This window comes from Melanostigma gelatinosum (assembly GCF_949748355.1).
Source record: "Melanostigma gelatinosum genome assembly, chromosome: 1".
NCBI classification, from domain to species: domain Eukaryota; kingdom Metazoa; phylum Chordata; class Actinopteri; order Perciformes; family Zoarcidae; genus Melanostigma; species Melanostigma gelatinosum.
This window is the reverse complement of record NC_136634.1, coordinates 21,491,251-21,506,393: the sequence shown is the minus strand read 5'-3', so window position 1 is coordinate 21,506,393 and position 15,143 is coordinate 21,491,251. Positions and strand designations below refer to the sequence as shown.

Below are 15,143 nucleotides of genomic sequence, written 5' to 3'. Positions count from 1 at the left end.
GTTGGAGTCATCGTTTAGTTTACAGAATGTTAATTATGCAGCAATATAAATGATCAGATTAAACTATGAACTCTGTAGTATTTTTCTGTTTAGCACTTGTAAATGATCAGACAGACTTTCAGCCAGATGTTGTGATTATCATAAAGTATATACTTCTTCCACCACTGAATACATTGTTGGACAGTAACAGTTAACCTACATTGAGAGAGCTGCACTGAACCCTTTTCTATTCAGTTTAACCAGTAGCCTTCTGATGGTTGGACAGTGGTGTATTATTGGAGCTTTTGTGTGGATGCTGTATTGTTTTACTGGGCGGGGGGGGGGGGGGGGGGGGGCTTGAATGGTTTGTGTATGTGTGTGCTGACATGGACCTTCTGTGATGACATTCTGTTAGATGACTGGTGTGAAAGGGAGGACAGAGAGAGGAGAGCTGCAGAGAAAAATAAACTGTAAGAGCAATAGGATTACATGACAACATATTAAACAGAAAGAATCAGAGACACGGTAACATTGTGTCAACAAGGACGAGTACAGAGACAGTGTGACCGAATGAAATGGAATCAAAGAGACTGAGACAAACTTGGGATTATCAGTAACGGATCATCAGAAGTGGAGTTTCTCAAACATGGACTAGTCTGGGAGTCTGCGCACACACACACACACACACTTTCTACTCACACACACACTTGGTTGTCCTGTTGTGAGCCGTCTCGGTACTGGACAGGTGACAGTATGCAGGAGTCTCCAGGTGCCGTGGGTGTAGATGGCAGCTACGCCAGCAACGTTCCAGCCTTCCTCACCAAGCTGTGGACTCTGGTGGAGGATCCGGATACCAACCACCTCATCTGCTGGAGCGCTGTGAGTCCGTCCTCAGGACATGCTGCACATCACACCGTAGTTACTCTGTGGGGAATGTAAATTAAATTCACTAAACATGTCCTCTCCATCCTGGTCTTCTTTGGTGAACACACTCTAGTGCGAGTGTTCATCATCATCTTCCTGCTGTTCTCTGATAAGCAACATCAGCAAGTGTTGCTGTATTGTCACAAATTGTGACTCATCACCTAAATGCCATTTTCTTATGAAATGAGCAAAAAAACGTTGATGAATATTATACACGTTATTCACAGGCCTAAGAACAGATTACATAGGTTCTCGTAACAACGAGGAAACAACAAACTGTGCTGGCAATAAACTTGAACAAAAAATATATTAAATAAATACATATTGTGCTGGCAACAGGACAGTTTCTTTGCTTGTTTTTGCGTTGCTCTTGTTTAGCTTGATAACTGCATTTACTGGTACGATTTAGCTACGATACCTATTTTTAGCCTGGCTAACAAAACTGCTACTTCCACACATGTTTAGCTTTGGAACAGCTTGCTCGTTGAGCGTGTCCGCTCGCTGGAATAGCCCCAGAAAAAAAGAAAATCTCTATCAGAAGGTTTAATTTATACGGTAATATAATATTCCTATATGAATACAGTAATACAATATAATGTAAATCAATGTCACAAAAGGCAATTGAAAAAGCTGATGATTAGCTGGCCGCTGCTTTAGGGGCAGTCACGCTGGTTAGTTGTGATCTTATGCTGCCTTCCAGACAATTATATGCATAAACAACATAACATAAACATAAACAAAAACCAGGCCTGACCGTGACAAAGTTATGTTTCTGTAGTAAGTGTTTACACAGTGGAACTCTCAGCAGTGGAGCCTCCACTGCATTTTTAACATTTGTGCAGAGAAGATAACTTTCTGGTGTTGTTTACTGTAACCAACTCCCCATTAACGTAGCGACATATATAAACATAAATTAGCATACAGACCAGGTTTTGCTATATATTAGTATGTATTATTTTCATTAAATGAATGCAAATAAACCCCAAGTACAAAAGCAGGAACTCTTTGAGTGCCGTTTCATTGTCAGAAATGTTCAAGTTCTGAGTTGTCCTCAAATGCAGCAACAGTGGAGGGAGGAAGCCCACAACAGCGGCGGAAGAAGAACTTAGATCCTTAACTTAAGTAAAAGTACCAACGCTGTCAAAGACCTTTAGCAAACGTGCAGAAGTATTATCGGCTGAATGTACATGTAAAATCTGAGTTGTACATCATTATACATGTCATTGTTACAGATGCATTCATGTGTACTGTTATGGCGGAGATAGTTTAATTACTTTATGTTAAGTAGGTTAGTCCAGTGGTTGCCAAAAGAAAAATCTGGGGTTATAAACAATTATTTTAAATAAAACCATTTAGGAAGTTTTGAGGGGACATTACTGTTTGATGGAACTGGTGACAACTCTGAGACACCCGCAAGTCTACAAGTGGCTCGTTTTGTTGTTGGTCCCAAAAAGAATGGTCTCATGTAAAAACCTATTACTTTATTAAATCTGTGTAAAAAACTGCATCAAGCCAGTCCGAAGCGTAATGTGTAAGACATACTGTATATATGTATATATATAAGAATATAGCACATTATTCAAAGTACCAAATGATTGTATTATTGGTTGATAAACCATCTGTTAGTGGCATTTATTCTGCACTGATAAGCCATCATAATGCATGCATACATAAAACCCGTCAGTTCAATTTGACAGCATTGTCCAGATGAAAACAGAGACCATGTGTGGGTTTCAGGGGGGTTTCCTCTGTTGGTCCTACAGGGAATGAGCTGTGCAGGATTGATGTGTGTGCTTCACTGATAAACAAGAAGAGGCACTTTCTCAGTTCCTCCTCTGAGGGAGATAAACACTCTGACAGATGCTCTTCAGTCCCATGACATCTGTAGTTAGAGTGTGCACCATCAGCTGTTACATTGTCGGTCTATCGGTAGTCAAGAGAGCTTTGCTACATACATGGTAACAGCAACATCTTATTAGAAATGTCTAAACCTCATGAATTTCACACCTGTTGTGCAAATGAGTTTTGCTTACCCTCCATGTAAAGTATTTACAACACTTTACACAATAATGCTTTTCAGAGTAAAACAATGCTGCAGTTGCTTAGAAAGATTGCAACGTTGGGAGAGAGAGAGAGCATGATTCATCACACAGTGAGAGCGAGAGAGTCTGTTTGATTGGCTGACTGAGCTGAATTTGGCTGCTGATAAATAGATTGTGCGTTCTGGGGAAAATGTGTTACCTCCTTACGAAGCTCCTTTCAGTACTAAGGTAGCATTAATCCATGTACGGTCTCAATGACAAACTCAAGTTACATGGCAGCAGTTTTGAGGGGATTAAAAATGTTGTCATTTTCGAATCCAAATAGCGTGAAGGGGAAAAAAACAAAAAAATGACGAATCCATGCAGAATAATCAACAGAAAAAAAGTGTTCTAAATCCATTTTTTTCTACTTTGGGTTCAAAAGTTCAACATTTCCTTGTACATCTAAATGCACATTAGTATGGAGGTTATGACTCTTATCCTGTTTTGGTATTATGAGTCTGATTTTCTGAACCAGTATTTATTACAACACAATGCATCATTTACTGACATCTACATGACTGACATCTAAAAGTTGTATTTCAGTCCCACTAAGCAATAGTAATGAAAGTTATTTTGTTAATTGTATTGTAAAATATATCATCAGAATGGACATAATAGGAAAATACTTTGATTGCATCCATCATTGACAGGCTGCGGGGCTCTGTCTTGTCTGTCTTGTCTGTCTTGACTATACATTGAGCTTTCCTGACTTTTCTCTATTTCAGTCTGGGACCAGTTTCCATGTGTTTGACCAGGGACGCTTTGCCAAGGAAGTCCTGCCAAAGTACTTCAAACACAATAATATGGCGAGCTTTGTTCGACAGCTCAACATGTGTGAGTAGCCTACACTTCTCTCCTTGTCTTCTCTGCTCTCAATTACAGTATGCACTGATACTTTGTGTGTGTGTGTGTGTGTGTGTGTGTCCTCTAATATGTGTGCGTCTAGATGGTTTCCGTAAGGTGGTGAACATTGAGCAAAGCGGCCTGGTGAAGCCTGAGAGAGACGACACAGAGTTCCAACATCTGTACTTCCTCCAGGGACATGAACACATGCTGGAACATATCAAGAGGAAGGTATGGACAAAAACACACACACACACACACAAACACACAAATGCACACAAGCACAATGACTCAAAGACAAACTGACCAGAAAGTGTCAAAATAATGTAACAAGCTTTATATTTATAGAGGCTGAATGTTAGTTTGGAATTGTGCAGCTGTGCACATTTACATTGATGTTTTGTTCTTGGCAAAGGCGTGTAAAAAGTGAAATACTGTTCACGCATCACATTATGCGTTGGTTTACAAGTGAGGCGCCACCACAGTAATGGTGGCTTGCCTAAGCTGACGCCTACGACCTGAATTTGTCAATAAGACTCTGCAGTGCCTTGAGCTAAATGCTATGCCAGCATGCTAACATGCTCAAAATGATGATAACATGCAGATGTTTAGCCGTTTAGATAATGTTTACAGTTCACCATATTAGCTTCGCTTGCTAACATTAGTTTATTAGCAGTGAACACAAATTACACCTGACATTGAAATTGAATTAGCATTTTACTCAAAAGCACAAATTGTAACCTCATGGTGGCGCTAGAGGAGAAGTCAGGGGATAGCCAAAGTCACCAGGGTTCCTCCTCTGGGGACCATGACGGTCTGAACAAAATGTTGGCAACCCACCCGATAGTTCTTGACGAGTGGATAGACCGACTAGAGCCACATTGCTAGTGTGGCTAAAAACTCCACTGAGTTCCTCTGCTCACGGACATCACAGGGAATGTGTGGTTGCATGAGCTGTATCTGAGTAAGTCAACAAATCAGGCTGTGCTGTGTGTTCAGGTGTCCATAGTGAAGAGTGAGGAGACCAAAGTCCGTCAGGAGGACCTCAGTAAACTGCTCTATGAAGTCCAGCTTCTCAGAACACAACAGGACAACATGGAGTGTCAGATGCAGGACATGAAACAGTGAGTATCGACATGCTTGTGTGTGCCATGACCCCCACAAGCCCTTTCCACTCCAGGCAAAGCAGGCAACTGCCCCAGGGCCAAAAGTCTCTCATTCAATTTGTGTTGCGTGGTTGTGTATCGCTCAGATAACTGCTCATTTGTTTAGGTATTTGCAAAGTTAGCACGTTGTACCGAATTGACTAACACAAGTCCTGCATTACTCCACTTTGTTGCGGCCCTGTCTTGTAGGGAGACCTTAAGTCTAGTTTTAAGACGTGGATTATTTAGGTTCATATTTTATTTAAATTGAATTAAATTGCTTCCCATTCAATGACTCACAGGGAACCAAGGGCCAGGTAGTATTCAGGATTACTGGTTGGTGACTGGGTGTCGACACAAACCATTGTGAACTTATGTAAATGAAAATTCACAGGTCAGGTCAATGTGACACTCGACAGTAATATGTGCGGTGCAGTCGGCATTCAATATTTTACAAACAAATCTCAAAAACTCATTGAATTTGACCGTTAACTATAATTGTGCTCTATAGTTTACATTCACTACCAGTTTTTGAAACACATATTTCAGGGGGATGATGGGAAAAGAGCAGTTGACCTGCTGTTATTCCTCTTGCTAAGTTGGAACAAATCATCCAGTGGATGCACTGACTTTTTCCCTGGAGGCTATTGTTGCTGAAAATAGCTGCCGTGTGTCTATTGTGAGGTGGAGCTGCTTTGTGCGCAGTATTGTTCGCTACTGCGAGGAGAGAATGTTCACCTGCTCACCTGACCAACGCACACACACACACACACACACACACACACACACACGTACACCAATAACGACATTCTTAGAAAGGATGACCAGATGTGTGCATGTGCACATATATACGGCCATGGATGCAGGCGTAGACAACGCTCTCTCAAAACATTCCACCACAGACTTTTCTCTTTATTATAGTTTGTGCACCCACGGAACTAATTATCCAGTTCTAAAAAAAAAGATAGAATGTATTGAGCTGCTTCACTCTGAAAGTCCAGTCACTTTGCATTACAGCGAGAGGGGTGGACTGCACATGCACATCCTAGAAAGTATGTCAGACAATCCTTAAAAACATACACCTGTCCCTCCCAACATCCCAGCCAGGGACTGTTCTCCAGGCATCATATGATTTTAACGGTCCTCTTGAGTAGATGACTAATTAGCCAGGCGGTGCAATTAGCAGCTGAGTCGATTGCACCTATCGTGGTACCATCACACAGTGTACAAAACTTCAATAACTGTTAGGATCTTCTTTACATCTCTCAAGAAGATCTCCTTGGAGTGGCAAGAGAACTAAAATAGGTACAATATAGGCCGGCCCTCTGTATGGTGGTGTCTGACAGATGGCTGGTGCAGACTGACCATGACAACTAATGCCTGATTTGTATTCCTGCGGCAGTTCATTCTGTGAGCGCTGGTGCGGGCACCTCTCGTGCATGCCAGACATACGTAGCACCGTGGAGGATTGCATGTAGCATGTCATTTCTTTTTGATTTGGACCTGCAGTTGGCAGGCTAGTATGACGTACGTATGACCATGTTTTGCTTTTTCATTCTCAGAGAACAGCAATGCGGATTCACACACCTGCATAAACATCATACACAGCATACATGCATTCCATACATATGCATTTTAAATATATAAATAAAGAATGCTTGTATTCCATCCCGCCTCAAAAGTTAACTTGACAATCGCGCAAGTGTTGGGTAGCAGCTCGTTAGAGTTTGGAGGGTCAAGCATGTGTTCGTCACAGCCTCGGGCTTGCGGAATGCGGAGCGGAACTGCTCCCTCGGGAGAATACTTTTCTGCTTGTGGAGACTGTTCTGTGCACTCGTTGCATGCGCAGGCACCGTGCTTTGAAACTAACAAAAAGCCATGTGTGTTTGCTTGTGGATGCAACAAACAGTACATCAATAAGTCATATCTGGGTCGAAACACAACACTTTACGTAACATGTTGATCTTATTGATCTTCAAGAGTGCAGGGTTAAAGGGGAACTACAAATCAAAGGTCTTGGGGAGCACTACTGCATATGTGAAAATAGAATTGTGTGGCTCTAGCTATCATAATACACCTGAATATCTGACCCAACTGTTGGTGGAGTTGCTTTGTGGGTAATGTAGGTGCCAGGTTTTGCCATGAAAAAAGAATATGTGGAATAAAAACAACCATATCTCTGCTTCCGCTGCATCAGTTTTAATTATCAATTTTGAAATGTCCATCACGAGCCTAACAACTTTTGTAGGAGTGCAATGCTAAATCAGTTGAGTCGTCTTTTGGGTTAAGGTTTAACACTTTTCACTGCAGGTTAGAGGGTGACATCTTTATTTAAAAACATCCTTCAGAACTCAAGGCCATATTTGTGAGGAGGAAAGATTTGGAGGCATTCAACTTTTTTTCCAGTGTGTATAAAAATATATAGACCTCCCAGGATTCTTCAACTGACTGCCTGTAAAACAAAATGCATTCGGGTTAATAGGCTTCAGATGTTTAACCAGGTGCTCTCCACCACCTCCCTCTGACATCTTCCTCCTCTTGTTTTCAGGCAGAATGAGGTGCTGTGGAGAGAGGTGGTCTCACTGAGACAGAATCACACACAGCAACAGAAAGTCATGAACAAGGTCAGTATGTGTGTGTGTGTGTGTGTGTGTGTGTGTGTGTGTGTGTCTGTGTGTGTGTGTGTGTGTGTGTTTGTATGCCATGAACTGAAGTCATATCTGTTTCAAGGTGAGATACTCTTACAACAACAACTGTGGTGTACGGTGTATCTTCAGTGTGCACTGAGTGTGTATGTGTATATCTACTCCGACTCTCTACCATTAAAGGACTATTCCAGAGGTACATTTCAGTAGTATTACCTCTGAAATACTAGTACTACTACTACAACTTCTACTACTACTAAAACTGATGCAACCAGCCAGAGATATGCAATTGTGTGAAATATTGAATACTTTCATGAAAAAAAACATAAATCAGATTAACCTATGAAATAGCATACCCTACCATAGAGGAAAAACCCTGCATTACAGGTAACGCACTGCTTTCATGATTCAAGCAGGAATTACTGTGGCAGTGTGTGTGTGTGTGTGTGCGTGTGTGTGTGTGTGTGTGTGAGGATGCTGATTCATGCTGTGCTTTTTCTCTCGTTGCCAGCTGATTCAGTTTCTGTTCAGCCAGATGCAGTCCAACACACCCAGCACTGTGGGCCTAAAGAGAAAGCTGTAAGTACATGCACGCGTGAGCACACCCACGAACACGCACACACACACATACACACACACACACACACACACACATACCACACACACACATCAACAAAAGTGAGACAAACAGGGCCACAGTGCAGCAGAGGGAAGGGCTGGATCAGCTGACAAACTGAACAATCTAACTCAACAAGCGCTGTGAATGGAGACAAGTGCTGAATCAGTCAGACACACACACACACACACATTCACACAGTGAAGGCAGAGTAGAGTGCATGACCCTGCTACAGCCTGTGTGTGTAAAACGCTGGTTCAGCTTTCCTGCTGAGTGTGAACAAGGCCACCATGAGAAAGGAAAGGCACGCTGGAACACAAAAGTGCTTTAGAAACGTATATTTCAGGGTGCTCACTCACAAAAGTTGCAATTTTGCCCCATGTTTTAATGAAGTCATCATGTGAGGCCTTCTGGCTTTCATAGTCTCTCTGAATGTCCACCATCTGTGTTTGACATCTACCCACTCTCATGTCTTGCTCGTCCCTTCACTCTCCCCCCTCATTTACTGTCACATCTCCACATGAACTATCCATCTATCTAAAAGTAAATAAATAAAAGCAAGTGCTCCAAAAAGCAAAGACGTAGGGTGCTTTCAAAGCTGTAGTTGGGTTCATTTGGTCAGGACCAACGGAAAATATGATACATCGTTGCATTTTAGTTCTGGTGTGGTTCCAGTACACACTGAGTAGTTTAGATTTAATTGACGATGTCGTTGGCATCAACTTCAGTATCCTTCACTTCATCTGGTTCACTTCACCGCAGCGGCCTACCTGTTCGCGCTTCGTGTGTGTGTTTGTGTCTATGTGTGTGTGTGTGTGTGTGTGTGTGTGTGTGTGTAGGAGCTTAGCCTGACAGATTGAGCAGATGCGCGCTGCAGCGTGATAATAAATGACATTAAAACATTAAAAAGTACTCAAGAAAACCCCAGCAACGTCGGGGCTTATCAATACTCCGGTAATTTAGCACCGGATCCCGTTTAATACCGGGTTTCTTAAAGCATCCCTACTGTCAGATAATATAAAGCGCGAAAGCCTCTCGCTGAAGCCAGTGTCCGTTTTGGGCTGTTGTAGAAACATGGCGGTGGAAGATGGCAAACTCAGTGGAAGAAAATCTGCTCCCTAGGAAGATATAAATGGCTATGATTCTTAGTTTCAGGTGATAATACACTGTTTAAAACATAGGTATTATGAATATTGTATGACATTGCTGCCAATTAATGTCCCTCAATGTTACACACCTTTTATAATACAATATGTCTGAACATTTTTACTTTCACTTGCAGTGTTCAATCACCACAAAGAGTTGATGGTTTCTAACGAATGTTGTCAATGTTGACATTTAGCATTAGTAATGATAAACAGCAGTTTGGTGAGGTAGTGGTATACACTCGACAAAATCTAACATTTACACCATTCAGTAGCTTCATAAGGTGCTAACATTAAATGATTAAAATGAATAAAAGCCTCCATTGTAACCGTTTCTATCCATTCATTGGTTCGTACTTTTTTTTTTTTTTTTTCTTTTTTAGAGTTAGAGTTATTTATTTTGCACAATTCAAACAACAAAATTTAAAATAATCAAACATAACAGAAATAAATGAATCACAGTGCAGGAAGAGACAGAAAGCCAACTTGGCTTATTTGAAGCCTCCACCTATATAATATTAAAATTTTACAAAATTACAAAGAAAAAGTCAAATATGCATAAGACATTACATTACAACAAAACAAAGAAAGAAAGAAAAGGAAAAAAATATATAATAATAATGCAATATTGTGTGAGTGAGCGTGTGTGTGTGCATGTATAACAGCTAAAACAAGAAAGACATGAAAACGAATACATAAACAAACTGTTACAAAACAGCAATCAGATTTTCTTTTAGGCATCTTTTAACTCTGACGATGATGCCCTGCTCTCACTGACTGCGTATCGCTGTTATGAGTGAAGATGCCTAACTGATTGAAAACTAATGTTCCCTCCAGGCCCCTGATGTTGGACGATGGCTCTCCCAGCCCTCCTTCCTCCAAGTTCAGCCATAGTCACCCAATGGAGCCCATGCATGAGCCCTTCTACATCCAGTCGGTGAGAAAATGAGAAAATCGTCATACATACGTTCATCAGGTGCTTAGTAATCTAAGTAATTAGATTCGTAAAGTTATCTTAATTTTGGTCTTTTTTCAGAATTGCTAAACATGTGTAAAAATAGATCCTCCGTAGAATTATTAGTGCTCTGCCACCTTTGTCAATGACACATTTTGCTGGGAACTATAAAAGTAAGCCATGGTGCTGCTGGACTTCCTCACTCAGCACAAATGGCACTGGCAGGCTCATGCGGTAAACATCTACTTTGAAGTTAATGGATGGCCTTTCTAAGTGCTTGGCCGTGTCGGGATTATAAATGTGTCTGTCGGTTGATTTACCACACACCATTCCTAATACGGAAGATATCCTTCGGCAGGTCAAGACATCTATCTTAATCTGTTCCTCAAGCGTGGCATATCCACCACATTGCAGCAAGGATATTATCCAGACTTTATTCTTCTTGAACCTGCTGCCACCATTCTAGCTTTTTATATTACATCTCCACTAGAGGGAAGCAATGTGCATTGACCGTTTGGGAGGGCTATACATGAGCTGTGTACATATTATCTAAAGCCTTGGATTGAAGCAAGCTAAACAGTAGATGTGGCTATCTTACCAGCTGGCTTCATCTTGACCTTTTTTGCTTCGGCTGTATTTCTCTGCGTGAGTGCAGTCAGTGTGACAGTGGGTTTTATAGCCCAGATATCAATAAACAAACGTTTATTGATTCTGGTTTTACTCCACGACCAACTATGTATGTAAGTGTTTTTTAGGGCAGTATAGCCCTGTGAATCTGTAATGTCACATTATCAATAATGTATAAATTCTAAATGAGCAGCACAGTGGGCCCAAAGAGCGAATTTGTTAGCAAAAGAGTTTTTACTCGAGAAGAAAGCCAAGAGCAAAACACACATCACAGTCATCTCCCCTTTTTCTTCCGCAGCCATCCAGTGATACTGCCTCTTGCTCTGCTAGTGGGCTGACAGGAGGACCGATTATATCCGATGTAACTAACATGTCTCAGGCCAGTATGGCCCTCCAGATGCAGCCCGATGAGACCAGGTGAGTGATCAATATAGCATCACTATTTCCTATTGTAAAAGTAATTTGCATCAGCTCTTTTACAGCTTCGAACAACCATTTTGTAGGATATTGTGCAAGAAACTCATTGTATGAAAGGTCTAGTACGAAACAGCAGTCTCAAAATGTGTTGTCACAGTATTTGACTCCACGAACAGGGAGAAGTGCATGATGCTTATCAAAGAGGAGCCTGTGAGTCCAGGAGTGAGAGGAGGAGGGAAAGGAGGCGGCGCAGGGGGAGGAGAGGCCGTAGCGTTGGCCTCCTCCTGTGAGGTGTGCTCCTCAGAACCTCCTGTCCTCCCCGTCGCAATGGTCCAGTCTGTTCTGGAAGGGAGGGGCTCTGTGGCCTCTATGGTGGAGAGGAGAAGTAAGAGACCTGCCCTGGACAGGTGAGCGCTCACACAAGATCGCATTGAGAATGCAAGGTACACACACGTTTGCACGGCGGACACAAAAGTAATCTAAGTAGTGAGGAAGTGACCGTTTGTGTGTGTGTGTGTGCGCGCAGAGTGGAGGTTTCAGATGCGGTGGAGAATGTGGATATGAGCCTGGAGGAGCTGCAGCAGCTGCTGCTCAGGAGCCATCAGCAGAGCACTGTGGAAGCTGGGACCAGCGCTGCTCTGGATGTCAGTAGATCTGTACTATTCAGAAACACACTTACAACTTATTTACCTGGATATAGATTCAGTTGTGTCTGGAGTGGTATATGTCTCTGCTTATACTGCACACAGTGGTCTCTGTTCCTCACATACTAAACCTACTTGAATAAATGTTTTTCTCACTCCTCTTTCTCTCTCGCTCACTCTGTAGCCCTTCAGTTTAAGCCTTCCTCTGCCTGAGTGGAACTTCACAGAGATGGAGTCCAACCTCAAATCAGTAAGTCATATAGTGTGAGAGCTGTGTGAACCGAGCCTAGTGGTAATCATGTGATGGCAGCTTCTCTAATTAACTACATTGCTGTCACCGCAAAATGTAGGAATCATTTATTTTAAAATTATGATATTTTCTTCTTTTTTGTACACAAGCTGTGCAGCCGACACACAGAGCAACATTATCATTCATTAGGAGTTCTGTTTGTGTCCTGGCACACAACCAAAACAGTCGGCTGAAAGATGCTAAAAAACACTCTCTAGAGCTGAAGGGAGCCGCACATTTAAGAAATAATTCTTCCCACACTTGTCACTACGAGCAACACCTGTCACATTACATTATCTTTAGTTCCAACAATCGTGAAGTAAGCAGAAGTTCAACATCAACCTTGCAAAGTAATCTACCAGGAATGTGTGGTTGCATGTATTTGCGCCGTGCCGGACCAACCCTGCAATGTTTTGTCAAAGCGCTCTGCTGTGCCAACACACTGGTCTTATGGAAATGAATGAGGGTGCTGCGTTTTTTAACGTCGGCATGGACACAGCCTTAGGCCATCAACAAAGAGGCCTGTCTGATCCACTGATTGCATGAATACAATACGATATAAACAACACGAACACCAGTGAAAAATGGAAATGTGCCGCCAGGTGGAGGTTTCCTGTCAAACTGCAATAGTGATTCACAAAAGAGTCTGAAGCTGATGGTGAAGCTCAAATTGTCCAATGTGACTCTTGGATTCAGGATCCGGTGTAATACAAACAGAGGCATTGTTAATAATTCTGCACCCCGACTACCCTCTTCAAAGTTTGCCTGCTAATCCTCTATGCTAGTAAAGTAATCAATGATGTCATTGAAGTCTAATTTTCTGGCCACCTTGCATCGAATAGCAAGGACGGTGAGGCTGTTCAATCTGTCGTGACACATTGTGCGGCTTAAACAGTCTTTCATGCGGCTCATCTTGCCGCTGACAGAGTACAAAACAGCCTCATATAGTAAGTAGCGCCTCTCTAAAACTGCTTTGCATCTATACTTTAAAGATTGCATTTAACAGCTGAAGTAGAGAGAAGCTAGGGGGGGAAATTGGTGCCATGAACTGATGAATGAATTACAAACTGCTTTCAAATCATTGAAGACTTGTTTGCCTGATGAGCAATATGGAATGTGTCCTCTTCAGTGGCCGTTTATGTCAAACAGCAGCTACATCCTTAAATGAAGATGAAATCACTGATTATGCTTCAGCGACATATAGCACTCTGTTGCAGAACACAATCGCTGGACTCTCTACAACTCCTCTTCGCCAGTCTCCTTATGATAATGTCCTCTTTCCTTTTGTCTTTGTCCGTTTGAGGTTTGACAGTTAATCACGTCACGTTGTCTCGCCTTCTCTTCTGTGTTGAAACTTGACTAGACTATTAGCTCCACAAAATATCCCAACCAGGAGACTTCAGGAAATCACCCAGCCACTGATCGCCAAGAAATAGTTTCAGAGCATAACTCTTTATTAACCCCACATTGTCTTCTCCACATAATTGTCTGAGCTCATTTTGGTATCGGAGCTGAGTTGTAGTTATCCTTCTAAAAGGCAGACAACATGATGCTTTATGTAATATCTCATCTAAAGAAGAGCTCATTTCTCCCCTGTTTGGTTTTGTTTCTGCAGCTGACAGTCAATACTACTCCCAGTAATTGCAGGTTTTTCCACTGCCAGTCACAGTCTGTGTGCGCCTTGTTTGCCCCTTGTTCCATTAATATGTCGTACATTCTGTGCCATTTACCCAAAGATATTCTGTTACCATGTTAAGGACCCTCTGCAGTACTTGAACATTTTTTTTAATTAGCTCATGAGGGAAAACGTAATATGAGAGGCATTGCAATGAAAATTTGTTCCAGTCATGTTACATCTTCCTCCGCTATGCCTGAAGGGGTTTATTCATATCCATCACTGTCTTCTACTCTCTCTCTCTGGCCACTGTCCTGGGTCAACAGACTATCTCTCTCTTTATGCAAGCTTAACAGAAACAGGAGGATGTGGTCAAAAGAAAGGGAAAGAAATAGATTTGTGTTGATGTACTTTGGGAAAATAACCATCCAGTCTTTGTGGGTTGGAATCATCAATGGTTACATTGCCAGATGACCAAAACTGGGGCTCACCTCCTATATTGGCAACAAAGTGGAGCAACAAGTGCTGTACCAGGGTCAGGTGTTACACTTAATATTGCTGGTACATTTGTTGACAGCCAAGCGTCTGGATGAAGGGGCAGGACTTTTCACATCACCGTTCAATTCTGCTACATGAAGATGTTGGACAATAGCCAATATACAGATAATGTTCTATCATTTGTTATGACATTCAGGATTAGGGGTTTAAGGTATTAAATGTGTGTGTTTGGGTTTTTTTCCTTCACAGTATATGTTCCAGAACCAGGAAGCGGAGGCTTTTCCAGCTTCTGGCTGTGAGGAGCAGTGATCCATCTGTGCTGTGGACTGACTTTTCTGAAATGGAAGGTAATGATCCTGTGACTTCATTTGTGAGTGAAGCGGTCACCTTTTCAACACCAGGAAGATGCACTACATTCACTAATCTTAGTGCTAAGCAGGATGCAAAATACAAGGGGCCTTGGGGCTCCATGTCCTCTTGATTGACCCTCGAGACTCCCTCAATGCGTTAACAGCAAAGTTTAGGGCATCTCTGGAAAAATGTGTCGCATGTCACTAAACGCTTACTATGTTCATCAGTATTTGTTATTTAAATTGCAAAATATTTATTCACAAATACAAATACAGAATTCTTGTGGCATTTCCTCTCAAATAACCATTTAATACCCGGTTGTTTCTGGTAAGGTGGATTGCCTTGGCTCACATTTTTAAAACCTTG

At 41.9% G+C, this 15,143-nt stretch overlaps 1 protein-coding gene across 1 annotated transcript; it reads left to right on the top strand.

The window, feature by feature from the left end:
• Positions 1 to 732: 732 nt before the first annotated feature.
• On the top strand, positions 733 to 14,735 carry hsf4 (heat shock transcription factor 4; the record flags this gene model as incomplete). Its single annotated transcript, XM_079268436.1, has 12 exons — positions 733 to 858; positions 3,713 to 3,821; positions 3,934 to 4,061; positions 4,830 to 4,954; positions 7,524 to 7,599; positions 8,132 to 8,199; positions 10,219 to 10,318; positions 11,262 to 11,380; positions 11,557 to 11,787; positions 11,907 to 12,024; positions 12,209 to 12,274; positions 14,676 to 14,735. 12 exons carry the CDS (start codon positions 733 to 735, stop codon positions 14,733 to 14,735), a joined length of 1,326 nt encoding a protein of 441 aa, XP_079124562.1.
• Positions 14,736 to 15,143: the final 408 nt, after the last annotated feature.